Here is a 17,720-nt window from a genome sequence, read left to right on the forward strand (position 1 = left end):
GCTCTGCTTGTAAAGCGGTGGCTAAAAGTTTATGTTTGTTACAGATTTCGTTTTCTGAAAATGGAGTCAGTTGGAATGTTGGTGAATTGGTGATTTCAGAACCTCAATGTAAAATTTACGTCAAACAATAATAATATTATTAGCAGCTTTATCGGCCGGGACAAAAACAAATTCCTTGGCTAGTTCTTTTAGTTTATGTTTGATACGAGAAATAGGTTTATTGTGGTTATTGTTTATAGTAAAATGTTCTTTAAAATGTTGAATACGTATATCAACTATCTTCATTACTGAATTGAAAAAAGAGTCCAAAGATTTTTTGTCAGCTTTTTCCCGTTTTATCCATTTCATACAGTAAGTATGGAGTGAGTCGTGGATGATATTACGACACTCATTCCAATTAATAATTGACGGGGGACGATATTTAGGTCCTTTACTGAGGAATGATTTCAACTCTCGGTCTTGAACGATGTTAAGATCTCCTGTTATAACATGGGAAATGGGTCCATAAATATATTCGGAATTACTGCAATTACATAAAGTAGGTGTATTTTCACTGATATTAACATCTTTACACAATTGACTATAATTAAACACAAATTTCCGGGTAGATTTCTTGTAAATATAACAAATAAGAGGTAGCTCAGTATTGTCAAAATATCCAGGAATTTGTTCTTTAACAGAATGGTCGTTAAATATACCGGCAATATTTACAAAATCAAAGCCTTTATTGACATACTTAATTTTAATAAAATGTTTTTTATGATATAGTTCCATAAACAATAGTAATTTAGAGGATCACAATATTACCTTTGCCACTCAACAAAATGCTCAATACTGAATACAACATAAACAACGTTTTTATTGATTTTAAATTTACACAGGTGTATCATACATGTATGTCTCGTTAAATGATCGATCAATATTTTGTGTATTTTAAAAATGTTTCCACACAATTGTTATTGCACAATCTACTGACACACAGGTAAATTTTGTAACCGAGTTATTCGTTTGTTTATTTTTGTAAATATGTTTTGATTTTATAAACATTGTGTTTCCTTTGCACAGGTAAAGTATGTAACTTATGTGACCGGATTTGATTTTTATTTATCTGTTAAATTAATAAATCAGCATATGCCTAACATGAGCATAATGTTTCTATAAAATTCTAAATGTATGAAGTGCTTTGATTATAATAAATTTACATATATGTGAATGTTTGTGAATATAAGATTTTACGTTGAAAAAAATATAGTGAGATGATAGGCTCCTTTTTCCTGCTATTGCAAAAAAAAAATGTAAAATCATTCAAACTTGTTTTACTGTGCTCATTAGATTGATGATGAATAGTAAATGTAACATGGACACTTTTAAACTCGAACGCTCTTGCAATGTTACGTTGGCTTCTTGAAAATGTGTATATTGACGCATTTGGTTCACTTCAAAGGTATAGTAATGCATCAATTTTCACAAACAAAACATGGCTATTATACACAATATTTTTGGTACAAAACAGTTATGAATAAACCCTTTGCTCATAAACGCAGGAAAATGTAAGAAAAAAATAAAATGTAACTGTTGAGAGTTTCTGTTGAGGAATACCATCCAAATTAAGAAGCCCCGTTGAATAAAGGCAACAGCAGTAAGTCGTGGTTCAAAAGTCGTAAATCGATCGGGAGAAAATAAATCCGGGTTACAAACTAACTAGTTACAACAATGCAACATACATAGAACCGATTTAAAAGTTAACAAACTGCCATACTCTTGAATTGGTACATGAAAACAGGGAAAAAAACTAATAAAATAAAACTATATATCGATGTTAAACAGATATTTATATTTGCCTATCCAAAAATTAACCTGGTAACTGATCATCTGCATTTGTATTTTGTAAATAATCATACAACATTTAAATTGTGTTGTATATCGCTATTTTTTTAAAGATCGAACGGTGCTTGTACGGTGATCTATACTTGCTTTCAAATGTAATGGTGTCACTTTTAATGTTATATTTAACATTTTCATTAAAGCATGAGGTTTGTTATTCCACATAACCAGGTTCAATCCACCATTTTTTTTAAATGTTCTGTGCCAAATCAAGAAAATGGGTATTGTTATTTTATAGTTCGTTTCTGTGTGTGTTTCGAATTTCGAACAGCGGTATACTACTGTTGCCTTTATTTATAGCTACATATTCAGCTTAAAATTTCATTTGTGTTACAGTTGCATACAGTTCCATGATATTGACAAAAATGTGTGAGTTAAACAAAATGTAAAAAATAGGGTCACATCAGTCTATAGTGTGTATTAATCTTAACAACTTTATAAAACAAACAAATATATCAACATAGAGAAACAAGCTGCAATATAGGCAAAGCACATAAGCTTGGCATCACAATGTGGTAACCGTTATAGACAATAACAATCAAAACCAAGAGGTTAGTAGAATATCAGTTTCACGGATGTTTCTAGATATGTTCCTGATGTCGTAATTACAAACCCGTTCCCTTTTCACGAATGTGGCTTGCCAAATTAGACTATTAACCGAATGTTTAATACCACGAGCAACACGACGGGTGCCACATATGCAGTAGATTTTGCATACCATTCTGGAGAACATGGGACCACCTCCAGTTTTTGGTAGGGTTCATGCTGCTTAGTTTTCTATGTTGTGTCTTTTGAGCTTTCAATTGTTTGTTTGTATATTTCATTTTAGTCATGGAGCTTTCAGTTTATTGACTGCGCCTCTGGTATTCTCCTTTCCTTTTTTACTGCTGATTTACAAATTATTTTGCCATTATATAAAACATTTATAAAGATTTCACGCGATAACTGATGTTGGTTTTTTTTTTTTTTTTATCTTTTTCATAAGGTTGTGAAAACTTTGAACGATCAGTACTTTCGCAACCCTATAAAATTATAAGCATTCAGTTATTAAAATGAAATTGTAATGCTTCAAGCATAAAACAAACAAAAAAATATCATGCTTCTCGTTTGATTTTAAATTGATCATTTAAACATTGTTACGGATGACACGTGTAGTCGGAGCCGTTGTGTTAATGCGGAAATATGAATTTGAATTAGAATGCCTGGCATTAAATAAATAATTTGTTTTTCGCCTCCATTATAACTGATTCTAATGAAACATACACATAATGTAGTTATTACCATTTGAAAAAAACTGAATTAACTTCTTATAGATTAAAAATTGAAAATGACACGTTTACAATTGAATGCCTTTGAAGCGCTTTTCTTGTTTTACCTGGAACGCTCAAAGCCGAGGGTGAATAACTTTGCCTGAGGGAGCTTGAAGAGCCAAGTTACCTTGTTGGTTATTGATCACTATGCACCCAATTACTCAAGATTTGTTTTAGCATACATTAGCATACAATTTGGTATTATCATATAGTCAGACGAGGTAGAACATCTATTAAACATGTAGAAATAAAAAAAAATACAATTGTTACCCGTTGAAAAGGTGAATATCCAGAATTGTCTACACGAGAAGGTTATTTCAATGAAGGCACAGCTGTAAAATAATAAAAGGCATTCTATTTTAGCTTTACACTCTCATCAGTAGATGATGGCATCTTGTGACACGTATAAAAAAGATACAGACATGACAGAACAACCTTTTGATAGACTAGGTAATAATCGCAATCTTTTTTTTATCTCTTATTAGTGAACATATTACCATATTCATGAGACATATTTGTAAGAACGTCAATGATAAGCTCTTTTAAAAAAAATGTTTAATAACACAGTGTGATATGCATAATGTGCAATGCAACAACAGTGTCATTAAGCAAACGTTTACATTTGTTTAGTTCCACATGAATGATTTATTGTTTAAATTTTATTGGCTTAAGGACTACTTGTTAGTAACTGTGGGTACTCTGATATATTTATTGTGTGTTTCAATCTTTTTTAAGTAAAATTTGTCTACTTTGTGCCGATTCAAAAACAAAGGAGTAGGTCCGGTAAGGGCCGATTTTGTCCTCAAATTGCAGGTTCATTTCATAAAAGATTTTGGACACTTTTAAACACTTAAGTGTATATTTCAGTTGATTCACAAGTTTATGTGAAAGATGTTTACTGACCCACTTATTAAAAACGCTACGATTCAAACTTAAATAAGAAAAATCTATCAACTATGCCAAAACATGTCACTTTTCAGATGGTTGTTGTCAAAAATAAAGTCGCAACATCCGTTATCCTCCTGAACCTTTATATATGCTATGTATTATCATCAAATACAACTTTCATCTCAATATTAAGAATGAACACAAATGCGGCCACTTTCATTTAAGACGGAAACCGTCTTCAATTCAAAACTATAATGCAATAATTGTGAAGATTTCAATAATTTAGCATGCTAGTACCTGATATATGTGCATGGTATTTACAAAAACAGCCCATATTAATGTAGCAGCAGCATTCAACTTCTAAATAAAAAACTAAAAGTTTACATTTTAACAATTTTGTAAAACTGCTGTATGTTGGCATGCTGACCTTTTTTTCATGAAGCCACAATAGGAAACTTCAGAAAAAAACAAACAAAACATTTGACGTCATGATCAAATTTAAACTGATCATTTGCCGAGAATAGATATTTCACTAGTGAGGAGAAATATTCTTTTCACACCGATGAAGAAATATGAAAATGACACAAAAATAAGACAAATGTGAATCCATTAGTTGCAAGCTTATGCGTCAGGTGACCTCAGGTGGAATATTGTCTCTCCAGTAATCATATCACATCTCCTAATCTTTTATTACACGAACAAAAGTTAATGAAATAGTGAATATAAATTAACCATGGAAAAAAGATGTAAACAATTGCAGATAAAAAAATCAGTTGAAAAATATTCAGCTCTAAAAGAGCCTGCATAAAAACAACTAAAACAATCATATCAAAAAGAGAACAACTCAAGGTCAAGGTAAAATACACTTTAGGAAATATATAGTATCTGATGCCTACTGATGGTGTATATGATAACAGAATTACCCATGTGAAATACTTATGTTTATTTATTTTTTACACAAAAAAGTGGAAATCATCATCTAAATCTCAACAGCGTTTTCCGATATTTAAAAACTCGTGACATATTGAGCATTTTATTTTTAAATTTCACCTTACATTATAAAAAATGAAAATGACTAATGTCGTTTTAAGATGTATATTTTTGCTAAGATATTATGTTATATACGTTCTAATTATCGAAGTCAAAAATTTGAGTGGTGACTCATCTGCTTTACCATGAAATGTGTTTCAGAAACTGCAACAGAATGTAGAGATACAGAAACATCCCACACGCCAGCTCAAATATCAGTACCAGTACATGAGTCTACTACTGGTATAAAAAGATCCTTTAAAGAAGAATCACACAACCTAATTCAGATATCTGTACCAGTTCCAGAGGCTACAGCTGGAACAAAAGAATCCTATACAGAAGAATCCCACAACCTAATTCAAAAATCAGTACCACTTCAAGAGTCCACTGCTGGTTCAAAAGTATCGGAAGGCCACACCCAATCTCAAATATCAGTACCAGTTCACAAGGCTACTACTGGTACAAAAAAATCATATACACAAGCTGAAATACCAGTACCAGTCCAAGAGGCTACTACTGGTACACAAGAATCTTATGCACAAACTCCAATAGCAATACCAGTACCACAGCTCGAGGCTACTTCTGGTAAAACAGAATCCTTTACACAAGCTCAAATCCCTGTAAATCACTTTCCGTCTACTTTTACTTTACGCCGTCAAATAGACTTTGAATGCCAGGAAGATGAGTTTTTAGAAATTATTGATTGCACCTTTGCAGGTAATAAAGTAGTGTTCCCGGATTATAACAATGACAGGTTGATTATCAGTACAGAAGATAGCAATGATATCCGTTATTTTGACATGGATTACTACCCACGATATATAACAGGGGTCAACAATGATACCGTTGCAGTAGCTTGTTCAAGACATTGTGTCGTTCAAGTTATAGATATATCTAATGACATGGTTACAAGTTCTTGCTATACCAGAGATGAATGCTACTCGATTTCGTGCAGCGATGACTTATTGTATGTTTGTTGTTCTGGTATTGTAGTAATGGATCTAGATGGTCACGTGATACGAACGATTCAAAATCCTGGTGTTGACATCGGATATTTAACAGTAGATAAAGAGAGGCTCTACTTTTGCGACAGATTTTCGTTATTTTGTTGTGATTTAAGCGGTGACGTCATGTGGGAATTTAATAAAGAAGACTATAACGATATGTATGGCCTGGCAACAGATTCAAAGGGAAATGTTTATGTGGCAAGTACTGATGGCCATGGTATCTTGGTTGTTTCGTCAGACGGCAGGCAGTATAATGATATTCTGACTAGCTTTGATTCACTGGATTCACCAATATCACTTGATTTTGACAGAAAAGAAAACCAAATAGTTGTTCGCAACCATACTAATGAGAAAGCCTTTATATTTGATGTTGAATTTAAGAGTTGATTTGATTATTAAAGAAATAAAGATTATTTATTTTTTTAACAATTTATTTATGCATCTTTTCAATGCGTAAGGAGTGTATGTTTAATAGTTTGTTTTGCAGGGTTACATTAAAAGGATAATTACTCGACTAAATATGTAATATCTACTTCTATTTAAAATAATGTTCTCGAATCGAATCCTCGAATGTGACCTAGCGAATTAGACTTATCGCCGAGTTTGTACCATAACATGAGCAACATGATGGGTGATATATAAGAAACAGAATCTGCCTACCCTTTCGGAGCACCTGTTATCACCCTCAGTTATTGGTGGGGTTCAAGTTGCTCAGTCTTTGGTTGAGTATGTTGTGTTTTGTATACTGCTGTTTGTCTTTTGGTAGTTTTTCTTTTTTTACGATGGCTTTGTCAGTTTGTATTCGACTTATTAGTTTGATTGTCCCTTTTGAATCTTTCGGCTCTCTTGTAATATTGTTATCAAGTGCAACTGGAAAAACTACCGTGCCTAAAGAGAGGAAATCTTGCATGTTGTTTTGTCAATTATATACAGGTTTGTTTCTTCTTTTTCGGTTTAAAAACAAAACACATTTGTTCTTCTTTTTTTTTTTGGTTTGGTTTAAAAACAAAACACATTTTCTGAACAAAAATAATTTAATATCTATTCAACTATCACCGATCAGTACCAAATCATCAGCACAAACAACCTTACCCGTCATCAAATGAATAACATCGACGATATATTGACGGTTTCTTTAATAGATTTTGACCATAAATGGTCACTTGGTCAACCTGTATTGTAAGTAAGGTTGCAACTCGCTCATTTCAAAAAACGTTGACCTATTCTGGTGGTTTGGTTGTCCTATATTCCTGCTTCTGCATTGGTTAAACCAATTAACCCCACCACACCAGATGAATGATATAACCGAAACTGAAGTTGATATTTTATGTTGGTATGGATACATTACATACAAATATAATCTTAGATGCTTGTCTGACCGTTCTTTTCATTAATTCTGCCCGTAAACAGGCTTATTATAAACAAGGCCGTTAGTTTTCTCTTTTGAATTGTTTTAAATTGTCTTATCGGGGCCTTTTATAGCCGACTATGCGATATGGGCTTAGCTCATTGTTGAAGGCCGTACGGTGACCTATAGTTGTTAATGTCTGTGTCATGTTTGTCTTTTGTGGACAGTTGTCTCATTGGCAATCATACCACATTTTCTTTTTTATATTATTGCAGTAATGTTACCGATTGCTCAATTTCAACTACACTCATTATCTTCCATATCAAATTGCCACAAATCTAAATGCAAATAATTTATATATCGACTATAAAAAAAATCTATTTTCAAAAATATTGCACACGTGTCTATAGTGCATTGTACATAACATTCATATAAACAATCGCACATCATCAAAAGGACCATCGGACTTTGGCGAAAACCTCCGCACTACAGGGTGACGGTTGCACTTCAGAGTTCCCATCACACATCCCAGTCCTTCATATGTTCTCATTTAGATAACGTTTGGTTATAAAAGGCTAAAACCATCATTTGTGTCTTTACATGTACCTCGTCTCAAAATGTTTGAACTGAAAATTTGTATAAGAAAACTTTTGTTCTTCCCTCAACAGCATTCGAAACCTAGCATCTGCACGAGATACCGTGGCAACATCACCTGTTCTGTGTCCAGCGCCCTAGAACTTGACCAACTGGGCTATATATGAGCTGTGTCAGATAGAAATTTTACCTTAAACAATAACGGAATGTTAATATATATGTTAACCTATTTCGATTGGGGGCGCCATGCCACGTTTGTATTATAGTATGTAGCTGTTCGAAAACAAATTAGTTCATTTAAGAAGGTCAAAGAGCGATAACTCTTACAGTAACACAGTTTTAATGGTTACCGGGATGGAACCTATATACATGGAACGTTCTCCTGTGTATTGAAGTGTAGCTTTTGTACAGCCATATTCAATTAGAATCTGTTGGCAGTCTTTCAATGATAATATCTCGACAGTTTTGCTAATAACTTTAACTGTTATTGTAAGAGTTAGCGCTCTTTGACTGGCATGTAGTAGTTCAAGAACTCCAGATTTCGTAATGTTGTAATTCTTGCACATTATCAACTTTTCTATATTTTTACCATGAGTTCCAACCGATGATAAAACTTTGTTGGTAAATTTAGATGTACCAACTCTTGAACCTCCCGAGATATCCAAAACGTTTATACTGAGACATTTTTTTAGTAGATAATGTATTGCCTCATCAGTAATTATATGAGTACCGGTCAGGTACACTTCTCGGAGGTCAGGACAATAGTCTGAAATTTGCTTTATCGAGTCTCCATCTATATTTGGACAGAATTGCAAGCCTAATTTTCGAATATGGGAGTGTTGATTAATGTTATATGTCATATTATGTGCGTTCAGTGTTGTTCTGTTGTTCAAATCCCTTTCTGTATTTTGTTCGTTCATGTTGTTTACGTCTTGTTCTCTTGTGAATGCTCTAAAGTCTAAATTGTGTATAAAGTTGCAGCTGTTAAACTTTGCTGTTTTTAACCAAAGGCATTTACCAATTAGACAATTTATACTTTTATGTGTAATTTTCACGCATTTATTAAAATTTACATGTTCCAAAAATCTGCACCTATTCGAAAGGTCTTCTATTCCAGTATCAGTCACCCCCGGGCATCCTGACAGCTTTAACGACAGTAAGTTGCTACAATTCTTTGCTAACGAGTGCACTCCATTATCATCTATTCCTTCGCAATATTTTGCTACAATGACCCGTAGTTCTGGACAGCCACCGGCGATGTAGTCTATACCGATGTTAGTTATATTTCTGCCTTTGGAGTATGCATCCTTCTCAATAATCAAACATTTTAACTTTTCACAAAAGACGCCGACAAATGAGAAGCCTACGTCAGTGATATAAACGCTCCGTTGAACAGAGAGGTGTTCCAAGTTAGGCGTATTCTGTACAATAGCTTTTAAATCGTTATCCTTGATATATGTTCCATTTATTGACAACGATTTCATGTTATTGAGTAGTGGTATAGAATCAAAAGAATCCTGACCAATGTCCGGACAATCACTTAGTGCTAGCGCTTCCAGCCTTGGACAATTATACAGTAAAGTTCTTACAGTGTCGCTGTTGAGATATGTTGATTTGAAATGCGTTATATTTGAAACATTTTGGAATAGCTTTTGCAAAGTATCGTTAGAAATTTGAATAATACCATGATCATGATGATCTTCATCGATGTCAACTGTCAAATCAAACTTTTCAAGACTTTTTAAATGACATAAATCTGTAGGACTTGTAATATAAGCAGGCATTCCTTTACAAATAACCTTCAACATTTTCAGGTTTTTGGCCTGTTCAGCTATTTCCTCATACACTGTAAAATTTAAGTATTGCGTTGACATATTCATTTCTAATTTATAAAGTTTTGGAAATGCAAGTGTATTTGTTTTATCATTATACTCGTGACGCAACAGCGTGGTATTATAAACCTCCCAGTCTAAATCAGTTACTAATACTAAATTGACCACATGATATGAAATGGCTTCCATAATGTTCTCCAATAGTAAGGTAGATTTACTTTCGTTTAAGAATATTTTAAAATCTGCTAGTTCTTTCTGTAAATCAATATGCTTCCATAGAGGAGGACTGAGAGAATAACTCTTCCACATCGAACACACGTTTTTCGCTTTTACAAATAATTCATAATGCGATAAATAGGAGAATATTTTCAGCAATACTTCTTCTGGTAAATCAAGAATAATACTGGTACCTCCTTCAGACGTTGTGTCAACTAGGAACAAGTGTTCCTCTGGTAAGTTATGAATACTACTGGTACCTTGTTCAAACGACGTGTCAACCGGGACCAAGTGTTCCTCAGAAACTGGTGAATTATTGATAATACTGGTACATGTACCTTCTTCAGACGAAGTGTCAACAAGGACTAAGTGTTCCTCAGAAACTGGTGAATTATTGATAATACTGATATCTTGTTCAAACGACGTGTCAACCGGGACCAAGTGTTCCTCAGAAACTGGTGAATTATTAATGATACTAGTACCTCCTTTAGATGACGTGTCAACTGGGACTACGTGTTTCTCTGGTAAATTATGAATAGTACTCGTACCTTCTTCAAACGACGGGTCAACCGGGACCAAGTGTTCCTCTAGTAAATTATGAATACTACTGGTGTCTTCTTCAGATGACATGTCTACCAGGCCCAAGTGCATACCTCCTACAACGAAAATATATAACCTGATATTTTCAAGAATTGGTAATGAAATTTTAATACTAGTATAGATGGTCAGGATGGGACATAGAGTTTAGAGAATAAGGGATAAAAAGTGCCGAATAAAAAAAGTAAAAAAATATGAAGAATTAGGAAAAATAAGCCAAGAAAATAAAAAAAGAGAATACTGGGGTCTTTATATATAGAGATTAGAGAACAGCAAGCAAAAGATAGAATAAAGAAAAAAGAAAAAAGGGAGGAATGAAGGAATACAGAAATAGGGGCCCCATCCAGATCCAGCGTGCAAAAGTACATTGTACATGTAACGTTTTTAAAATGTTATGTAATTTACTTACATGTTTGTAAAATGTTGTCATCTATCTGACGTTTGCGCCTTGGCCGAAACTATTTTGAGATCTAAACTTTATATTTTTATCCCTGCAAATTGATACCCAAATTCAAGCTTAATTATACCCATAAATGACGGAAACCCCATTTTATGTGAATGTTTTGACAGACATTATAGTGTCTTGTTTTACAGTTTTATATAGAATTTATATAGGTATAAACATTGTCCATTGCCATGAAATATGTCCCCTAAGTGGACAGTATTTTACAGCAACAACGAATTAAATAGTGTCCATATTAAGGCAAAATTTTATGAAATATTGGACAAGTCCTACAAATTGTAATAAATTGTTTACTCCAAGGGAAGTGATACAAAAGTCATTTAAATGTTTTATTATACTTGAATTTTAGACTTGAAATAAAATAAGAAAGACATATATAGAGAGAAATTTATAACCATTTAAATTCTAAGAAAAATCTAGCCAATCCTAATGACAATAATCAACCTGATAAAACGAAGCTGTAAGATTTGAAGACAACAGAATGAACAACCCCGTTAAACCCCGCCACATTCTGTATATACCTATATATGCCATGTGTGCCTGTCCCAAGTGAGGAGCCTGTAAGTTGGTGGTTGTCGTTTGTTGGTGTGTTGCATATTTATTTTGCGTTCATTTTTGTACATAATTAAAGCAGTTAGTTTTCTCGTTTGAATTTTTTTACATGTATCATTTCGGTGACTTTTATAACTGACTATGCAAAATGGGCTTTGTTTATTGTTGAAGGCCGTACGGTGACCTATAGTTGTTAATTTCTTTTGTCATTTGGTCTCTTGTGGACAGTTGTCTCATTGGCAATCATACCACATCTTCTTTTGTATAATACTATAGACAGATGAATTGGTTATCTGTCGAACTAGTAAATTTTTAAAGGAGGGTAGTTTACCTTACCTAATAATGACTTCACGGTTCAGCTACCAAGCAAGCTAACCAAAGATATTTCCAAAATCTACACACTCAATGCAATCGGCTGTAACAATAATACTAGGTTAAAATACGTCCAGTAATAACAGGACAATGGTATGGTTATTATTTAATAATATATAATCAAATTGTCCTGTGAATTTCTTTTTAGAAAAATAGGTCACATTTAGATTAATAAATAATGTTAACTATGAAAGAATGTGCAGTGGACATTATGTCATGGTGAACATTATTAAATCTTACACTTCCACAACCTGATAAAATGAAGCTTTTAAGATTTGAAAACAACAGAATAAACGAATAACAAAAATAACCATATTATTGTGCCTACCTTTCCGACAAGTTTGTTCCGCTTTACAAAGTAGTACACACATTTACTTTTACAATCTATTCTATAGTATTTATTCAATCCTTATCAATTTAAAGTCACACACCATTTACTACACTTTAAATATTTAATAAATGGCTATTATTTATTTTGAATTTATTTACCCATAAAACTAATTTTTGACTCTTCACATTGAATAATCCGCGAAGCGGATTATGTAAAATGTGAAGAGTCAAAAATTAGTTTTATGGGTCAATAAATTCAAAATAAATTATTGCCATTCATTATAAATAAATTTCTATCAAAAATAAGGCTCAAAGAACATTTTATATTATTTATATTAACAATAACAACGTACACACATGTTGGCGTATGAATACACAACGTCAGAGTGGGCGTGTCGCCATAAAAATTGACAACATTGAAAATAAAACTAATACTATTAACCAATCAGAAGACAGTAAATACACCAAATTTATTTATAAATCGATTATATTGTTAAAATTGAAGTTATCAGACAAATACACACTTTAAACTGATGTCCGCCGTAAATAGTGTTGACATCGATACAATACAATACGGTAGGGGAGATACCATTTTTTTATGGAAAGGGGGTCGCATGAAATCTGAAAAAGGCAGAACAGGAGTTTTCAGTTTAAAAAAGGCAGCTTGAGACACTGCGCCAAACAAATAAGGCGACAATTTATGTGAAATTTAAGTCAGGGTATTAAATTTATAAAAAAAAAACGAGACCAGATCGAGAGAAAAATAAACAGGCAGGACATATTTTACAACTAAAATAAATGTAGGACAACATATTTCATCATAGGCACACACACATGCACCCTTTCACGCTTAAAATTTGAATGGTACATTGTAGCTCCCTAGGCCATTCAAAAAGAGACGACCGGTGTCCTATAGCCATTCTTCCCTCATGGCAATTTCCCGGGGGGGGGATTGACCCCCCTTCCCAAATTTTGAGCAAAGTATATAAAATTTCGACCTCATTTTACTCAAAAAGTAGCACATGAAGGTATGTTTTTTACTACATATTTGAATTAATCAGTCAAAATATAGCCTACATGGAAATTGTCAGCAAAATTTAAATATGCGATCAAAACTGTATCGTATGCCCTTAATAACGAAATAACTACGAACGATTTTTATTTTCATATGAGACCATGCTATACTTCATATAAAAAAAGCCCGCATAGACAGACATTAACTGCGAAAACATGTCTATCTAGTACATGTATGGTTGTGAAACGACAGTTTTTCGAATGGGAGATAGATAAGACTATTTAATATTGAAGCTTTACTTGCATCATTGAAATATAAGTTTACTCGTCATACTAGCCTGTTGTCAGAAAAACTATAAACCTGCAACGTGAATTGTTGTGGCGAAACATATTGATAATGTTCCTTGTGACATAATGAACCCCAACGAAAACTGTGTGGCATTTCAAAGCATGAGGGTATTAGTATGGAGTATACACCTACATGTAGTCAGTTGTCAGGTCAAAAGAATGCATGTAAATGTCAGCATGTTGAAAATTCAGACGATCAGACAAAACAACACAAAAAAGGCATTTAAAGACGGGTAAAAATATAGACGGACTGGTGGACATGTATGCAGAGTATGGTAAACATATAGATCGGCTGATAAGGTAGACATGTCGACAGATTGATGGACACGTACACAGACTGGTGGATATGTTGTCAGACTGTTGGAAATGTACACTGACTTGTAAATATAGATAAATAAACAATTCAACACGGAGAAGAACTGGTGGACATGTAGACAGAATGGTAGACACAAGGACGGACTGGTGAATATGAGGTCAAACTATTGAACATGAACTTAAAGAAGAAAGACTACAGGATACATAGACAGAACGTTGAAAATGTAGGCGACAAATGGACATAGACAGACTTGTAAACACTAGTGGACATAGACAGACTGGTGACCACGTAGACAGACTTGTAAACACTAGTGGACATAGACAGACTTGTAAACACTAGTGGACATAGACAGACTTGTGACCATTTAGACAGACTTGTAAACACTATTGGACATAGACAGACTGATGACCATGTAGACAGACTTGAAAACACTAGTGGACATAGACAGACTGGTGACCATGTAGACAGACTTGTAAACACTAGTGGACACAGACAGACTGGTGACCATGTAGACAGACTGGTGACCATGTAGACAGTTTTGTACACACTAGTGGACATAGACAGACTGGTGACCATGTAGACAGACTTGTAAACACTAGTGGACACAGACAGACTGACGAACAGCTGTGTAATTTAAATGTAAATTGACAATAAATTTATTGTCAGTATAAAAATCTAATTCTAACTCTGCTGGAATTAATTTTCAGACTTATTCATTATCACTGAACTAGTATATATATATTTGTTTATTTTTTGTATTTTTCAGGAAATTGTTTATTCCTTTAAAAATTAACATTTAACAGCAAATTATATTTTCAAACTATTAACTAAAAATTCGCAATTTTCCATTTTTACAATTTTTGCTACTGGAAATCATGATGTAAACATATTCCTATCTAAAGTGTTACGTTGCAATATGTGTTTTTCAATAAATTATCGCATGAAACCGTTGTGCTTCAATAATATGTTCTCAAATTTTATCCAATTGGCGACCATCTTTAAGGTGGGCAACGTTGTTTTAACATAAATCAAGAGGCACTTCATTCAAAAGTTCATTGACACCAGCTTAAAGTCATAAAACTTGACGCAGTGCTCAAAGCGTAACAATCTTGCTTGAAACATGAAATCTAGCTTTTTGATTAGTTTATTTTGACGTAAGAGTACTAAAAACTGACTCGAATGTTTATGACCGATAGGCCTGATCCACTGAACGTTTATAGATTAAATTGACGTTACGTACGGTGTTCGGTTTAGTAATGGTAACGTTAGTCGACGTCGTTTTTCAATTATTTCAATCTACTTCAATCTGTACCAAACGCCAAAGCTTTGCAGCTTTTTATAAAACGGCTTGCATTTTGATGTTTAACTATTTATTTAAAAAAAAGCATGTTAACATGAGTGATTACTAGTATATATTTTTGACATCATATTCTTAACAAAATGAAAGTGTATATTTCAAATAGTTGTCACTGGCCAAGCATGTCAATTGTTGCAAAATGCATATACATGTATATCCTCTATGATTCTCAGAATTCCGTCATCACAAGTATCTAGGACTAGGCATTTATATCGATTGGAAACAGCCAGTACCAAAGTATTTTGTGCTTCAAAGGTATAAATGTTATTATTAACCCACCTTCAACTAGTTTTCGAACTACAGTTTGCGAATATCATTTCAGGGTCTTTTTATTCGTATTATCAACATCTTAAATATGTGTCTTTCAAGAAGATTCTAATGAAAAATAATCCTTGTTCAGGTCAATCGCAACAACAGCTACTATTTATCCTCTGTTTGCTTTATCTATAATTCTAGTTTCATCCTCAGATTTTAAAATGAAAACGGCAGTTTAGAATTGTTGATTTTATTCAAAATTAAAAAGTGATCTACAGTCCTTGAAATATGATGAGTAATTTCAAATGCGTCTGTTTGTCGGATGCGTGGACATAACTTTTAGTGTATACAACATATACAATCGTACTAGTAGACGCATATATGTTACTAGAATCCAAAAACGAAAGCTTCGGCATGTTTAAAGCTTGTGCTACATATATAATTATCCGAAAATTTAGAGTAATATTTTGATAAATTTTATCGAAATCCATTCAGTAGTTAGTATTTTTTTTGGTTTATATTTTGATGGTTGGCGCTTGTTGTTACGTCTTACAAGGCAAATATGGCAAATTATGAACAGAAAATCATTGTTTAATCATATAATGAGACATAACTTTAAACTTATAAAAATCAGGTTTTATTTAATTTCGATTCAAATGAAAAATCAAGACAAGTTACTATTAAATAATGCGTAGATTTGATTTGTTTTTGTCATACTTATGCATCAAGAAATGGTCAAATGAAACATAGACCGAATACCGTGCGTAACGTATTTACACTATCAAATCTAATGTCGGAAGTTGTGATTTTAACCTAAATGGTTTTAAATTGGAACAAATACTGGAACGGACAAGTGGTAGGTCAAGGTCAAGAGAATAAAAAAATACAGAACTTAAAAATTTCTGTAAAAAGGAAAAAGTTTATAATCAATATTACTGGAACAGACCCCGGTCGTCTCAACATTTTTTCAGTTGTTAAATCTACGAAATGTAACACAATCAATTTAGTTTTTTTTTTTTTTTTTTTAAATTTTTAAATACATTGTAAGGGACAGTGTTCTACCAAATAATTTAACATGAACTTTCTACACGTTGATTGAAGAATTACAAGTATTTCATGTATAATCGTATGAGCTGTAAAGTTTTAGGTAACAAAATATGGTTACAAGTGCACAATTATTTGTTTACATTTTACCGGCAAGTTTTTTTTACCCCGAGATGGTACTCAGACTTGAATTCTGTACTGCTTCTGATTGGAAGAAACAGGATTTGAATAGTTATCAAAGGTACCATGCTTATAATTTAATACGCCAGACGCGCGTTTCGTCTACATAATTGACTCATCATTCTAATGCAACAACGTTTGTAACGTTCATTTTGATTGGATAACGTCACTTATTTACATGGCATCAATTGACAAATAATGCTATGGGACGTACACGCAAGCGCAGACGGCATATGACAGATTTTAAATACATGTATTAACGTTGTTTTCTGTCAGTTTCATTAGAATGGAGATAACAATATTGTATTTTAAGCTACGACGGCATCAATCTGGGATTTGAGGGTCACAAATTAAGTTTACTGGCGACGCTCAGATCAAAATAGTTATAAAGCCAAACAATTAAAAAAGATTTGAATTATTTTTAGTCGAAAGCTTATCCAATAAGGTTTAAAATATGCAGAAAATCATATTCTCATTTTACAAAGAATAGAAAATATCCTCTATTTATGCAAGTCGGAGCCATTAAAAATATGCCTTTTTCATTAAGCGAAAAAAAGACGATCTTTTTCAACTGCATTTTAAGTCAAATTTTGCCGTATGACCATGTATATTTTTTTTGGTTGTAATGCAACACTGGTATTTCTAGTAACAAGAACTACTACCCGTTTTCCCGTAGTTTGTGTAGTCTTCGAGGGGAAAAAATACGGAACACCAGTGGTACCCTATGGAATATGCATTGCGAATAATTGCGCTCTTGTAGCCATATAATCCGAAGAGATGCAAT

General features: G+C 33.1%; 1 protein-coding gene and 1 long non-coding RNA gene across 4 annotated transcripts; one reads left to right on the plus strand and one right to left on the minus strand.

Annotated features, from left to right (window-relative positions):
- The first annotated feature begins 903 nt into the window (after positions 1 to 903).
- LOC143058378 (uncharacterized) lies at positions 904 to 6,531 on the plus strand. Of its 2 annotated transcripts, none has more exons than XM_076231879.1 (3): positions 904 to 982; positions 3,558 to 3,644; positions 5,274 to 6,531. In XM_076231879.1, exons 2-3 carry the CDS (start codon positions 3,578 to 3,580, stop codon positions 6,503 to 6,505), a joined length of 1,299 nt encoding a protein of 432 aa, XP_076087994.1. In that variant the 5' UTR covers positions 904 to 982; positions 3,558 to 3,577; the 3' UTR covers positions 6,506 to 6,531. The 2 variants fall into 2 exon arrangements, with proteins under 2 accessions (XP_076087994.1, XP_076087993.1); XM_076231878.1 differs by lacking the exon at positions 904 to 982 and adding an exon at positions 987 to 1,065.
- A 602-nt stretch (positions 6,532 to 7,133) lies between these two features.
- LOC143059843 (uncharacterized) lies at positions 7,134 to 12,535 on the minus strand. Of its 2 annotated transcripts, XR_012973630.1 has the most exons (4): positions 12,421 to 12,519; positions 12,057 to 12,135; positions 11,115 to 11,196; positions 7,134 to 10,764 (listed from the first exon to the last, which is right to left on the minus strand). It is a non-coding gene; the product is annotated as an uncharacterized LOC143059843 (long non-coding RNA). The 2 variants fall into 2 exon arrangements; XR_012973631.1 differs by lacking the exons at positions 11,115 to 11,196; positions 12,057 to 12,135 and having other exon boundaries at positions 12,421 to 12,535.
- Positions 12,536 to 17,720: the final 5,185 nt, after the last annotated feature.

Source organism: Mytilus galloprovincialis, chromosome 14, assembly GCF_965363235.1.
Source record: "Mytilus galloprovincialis chromosome 14, xbMytGall1.hap1.1, whole genome shotgun sequence".
Classification (NCBI taxonomy): domain Eukaryota; kingdom Metazoa; phylum Mollusca; class Bivalvia; order Mytilida; family Mytilidae; genus Mytilus; species Mytilus galloprovincialis.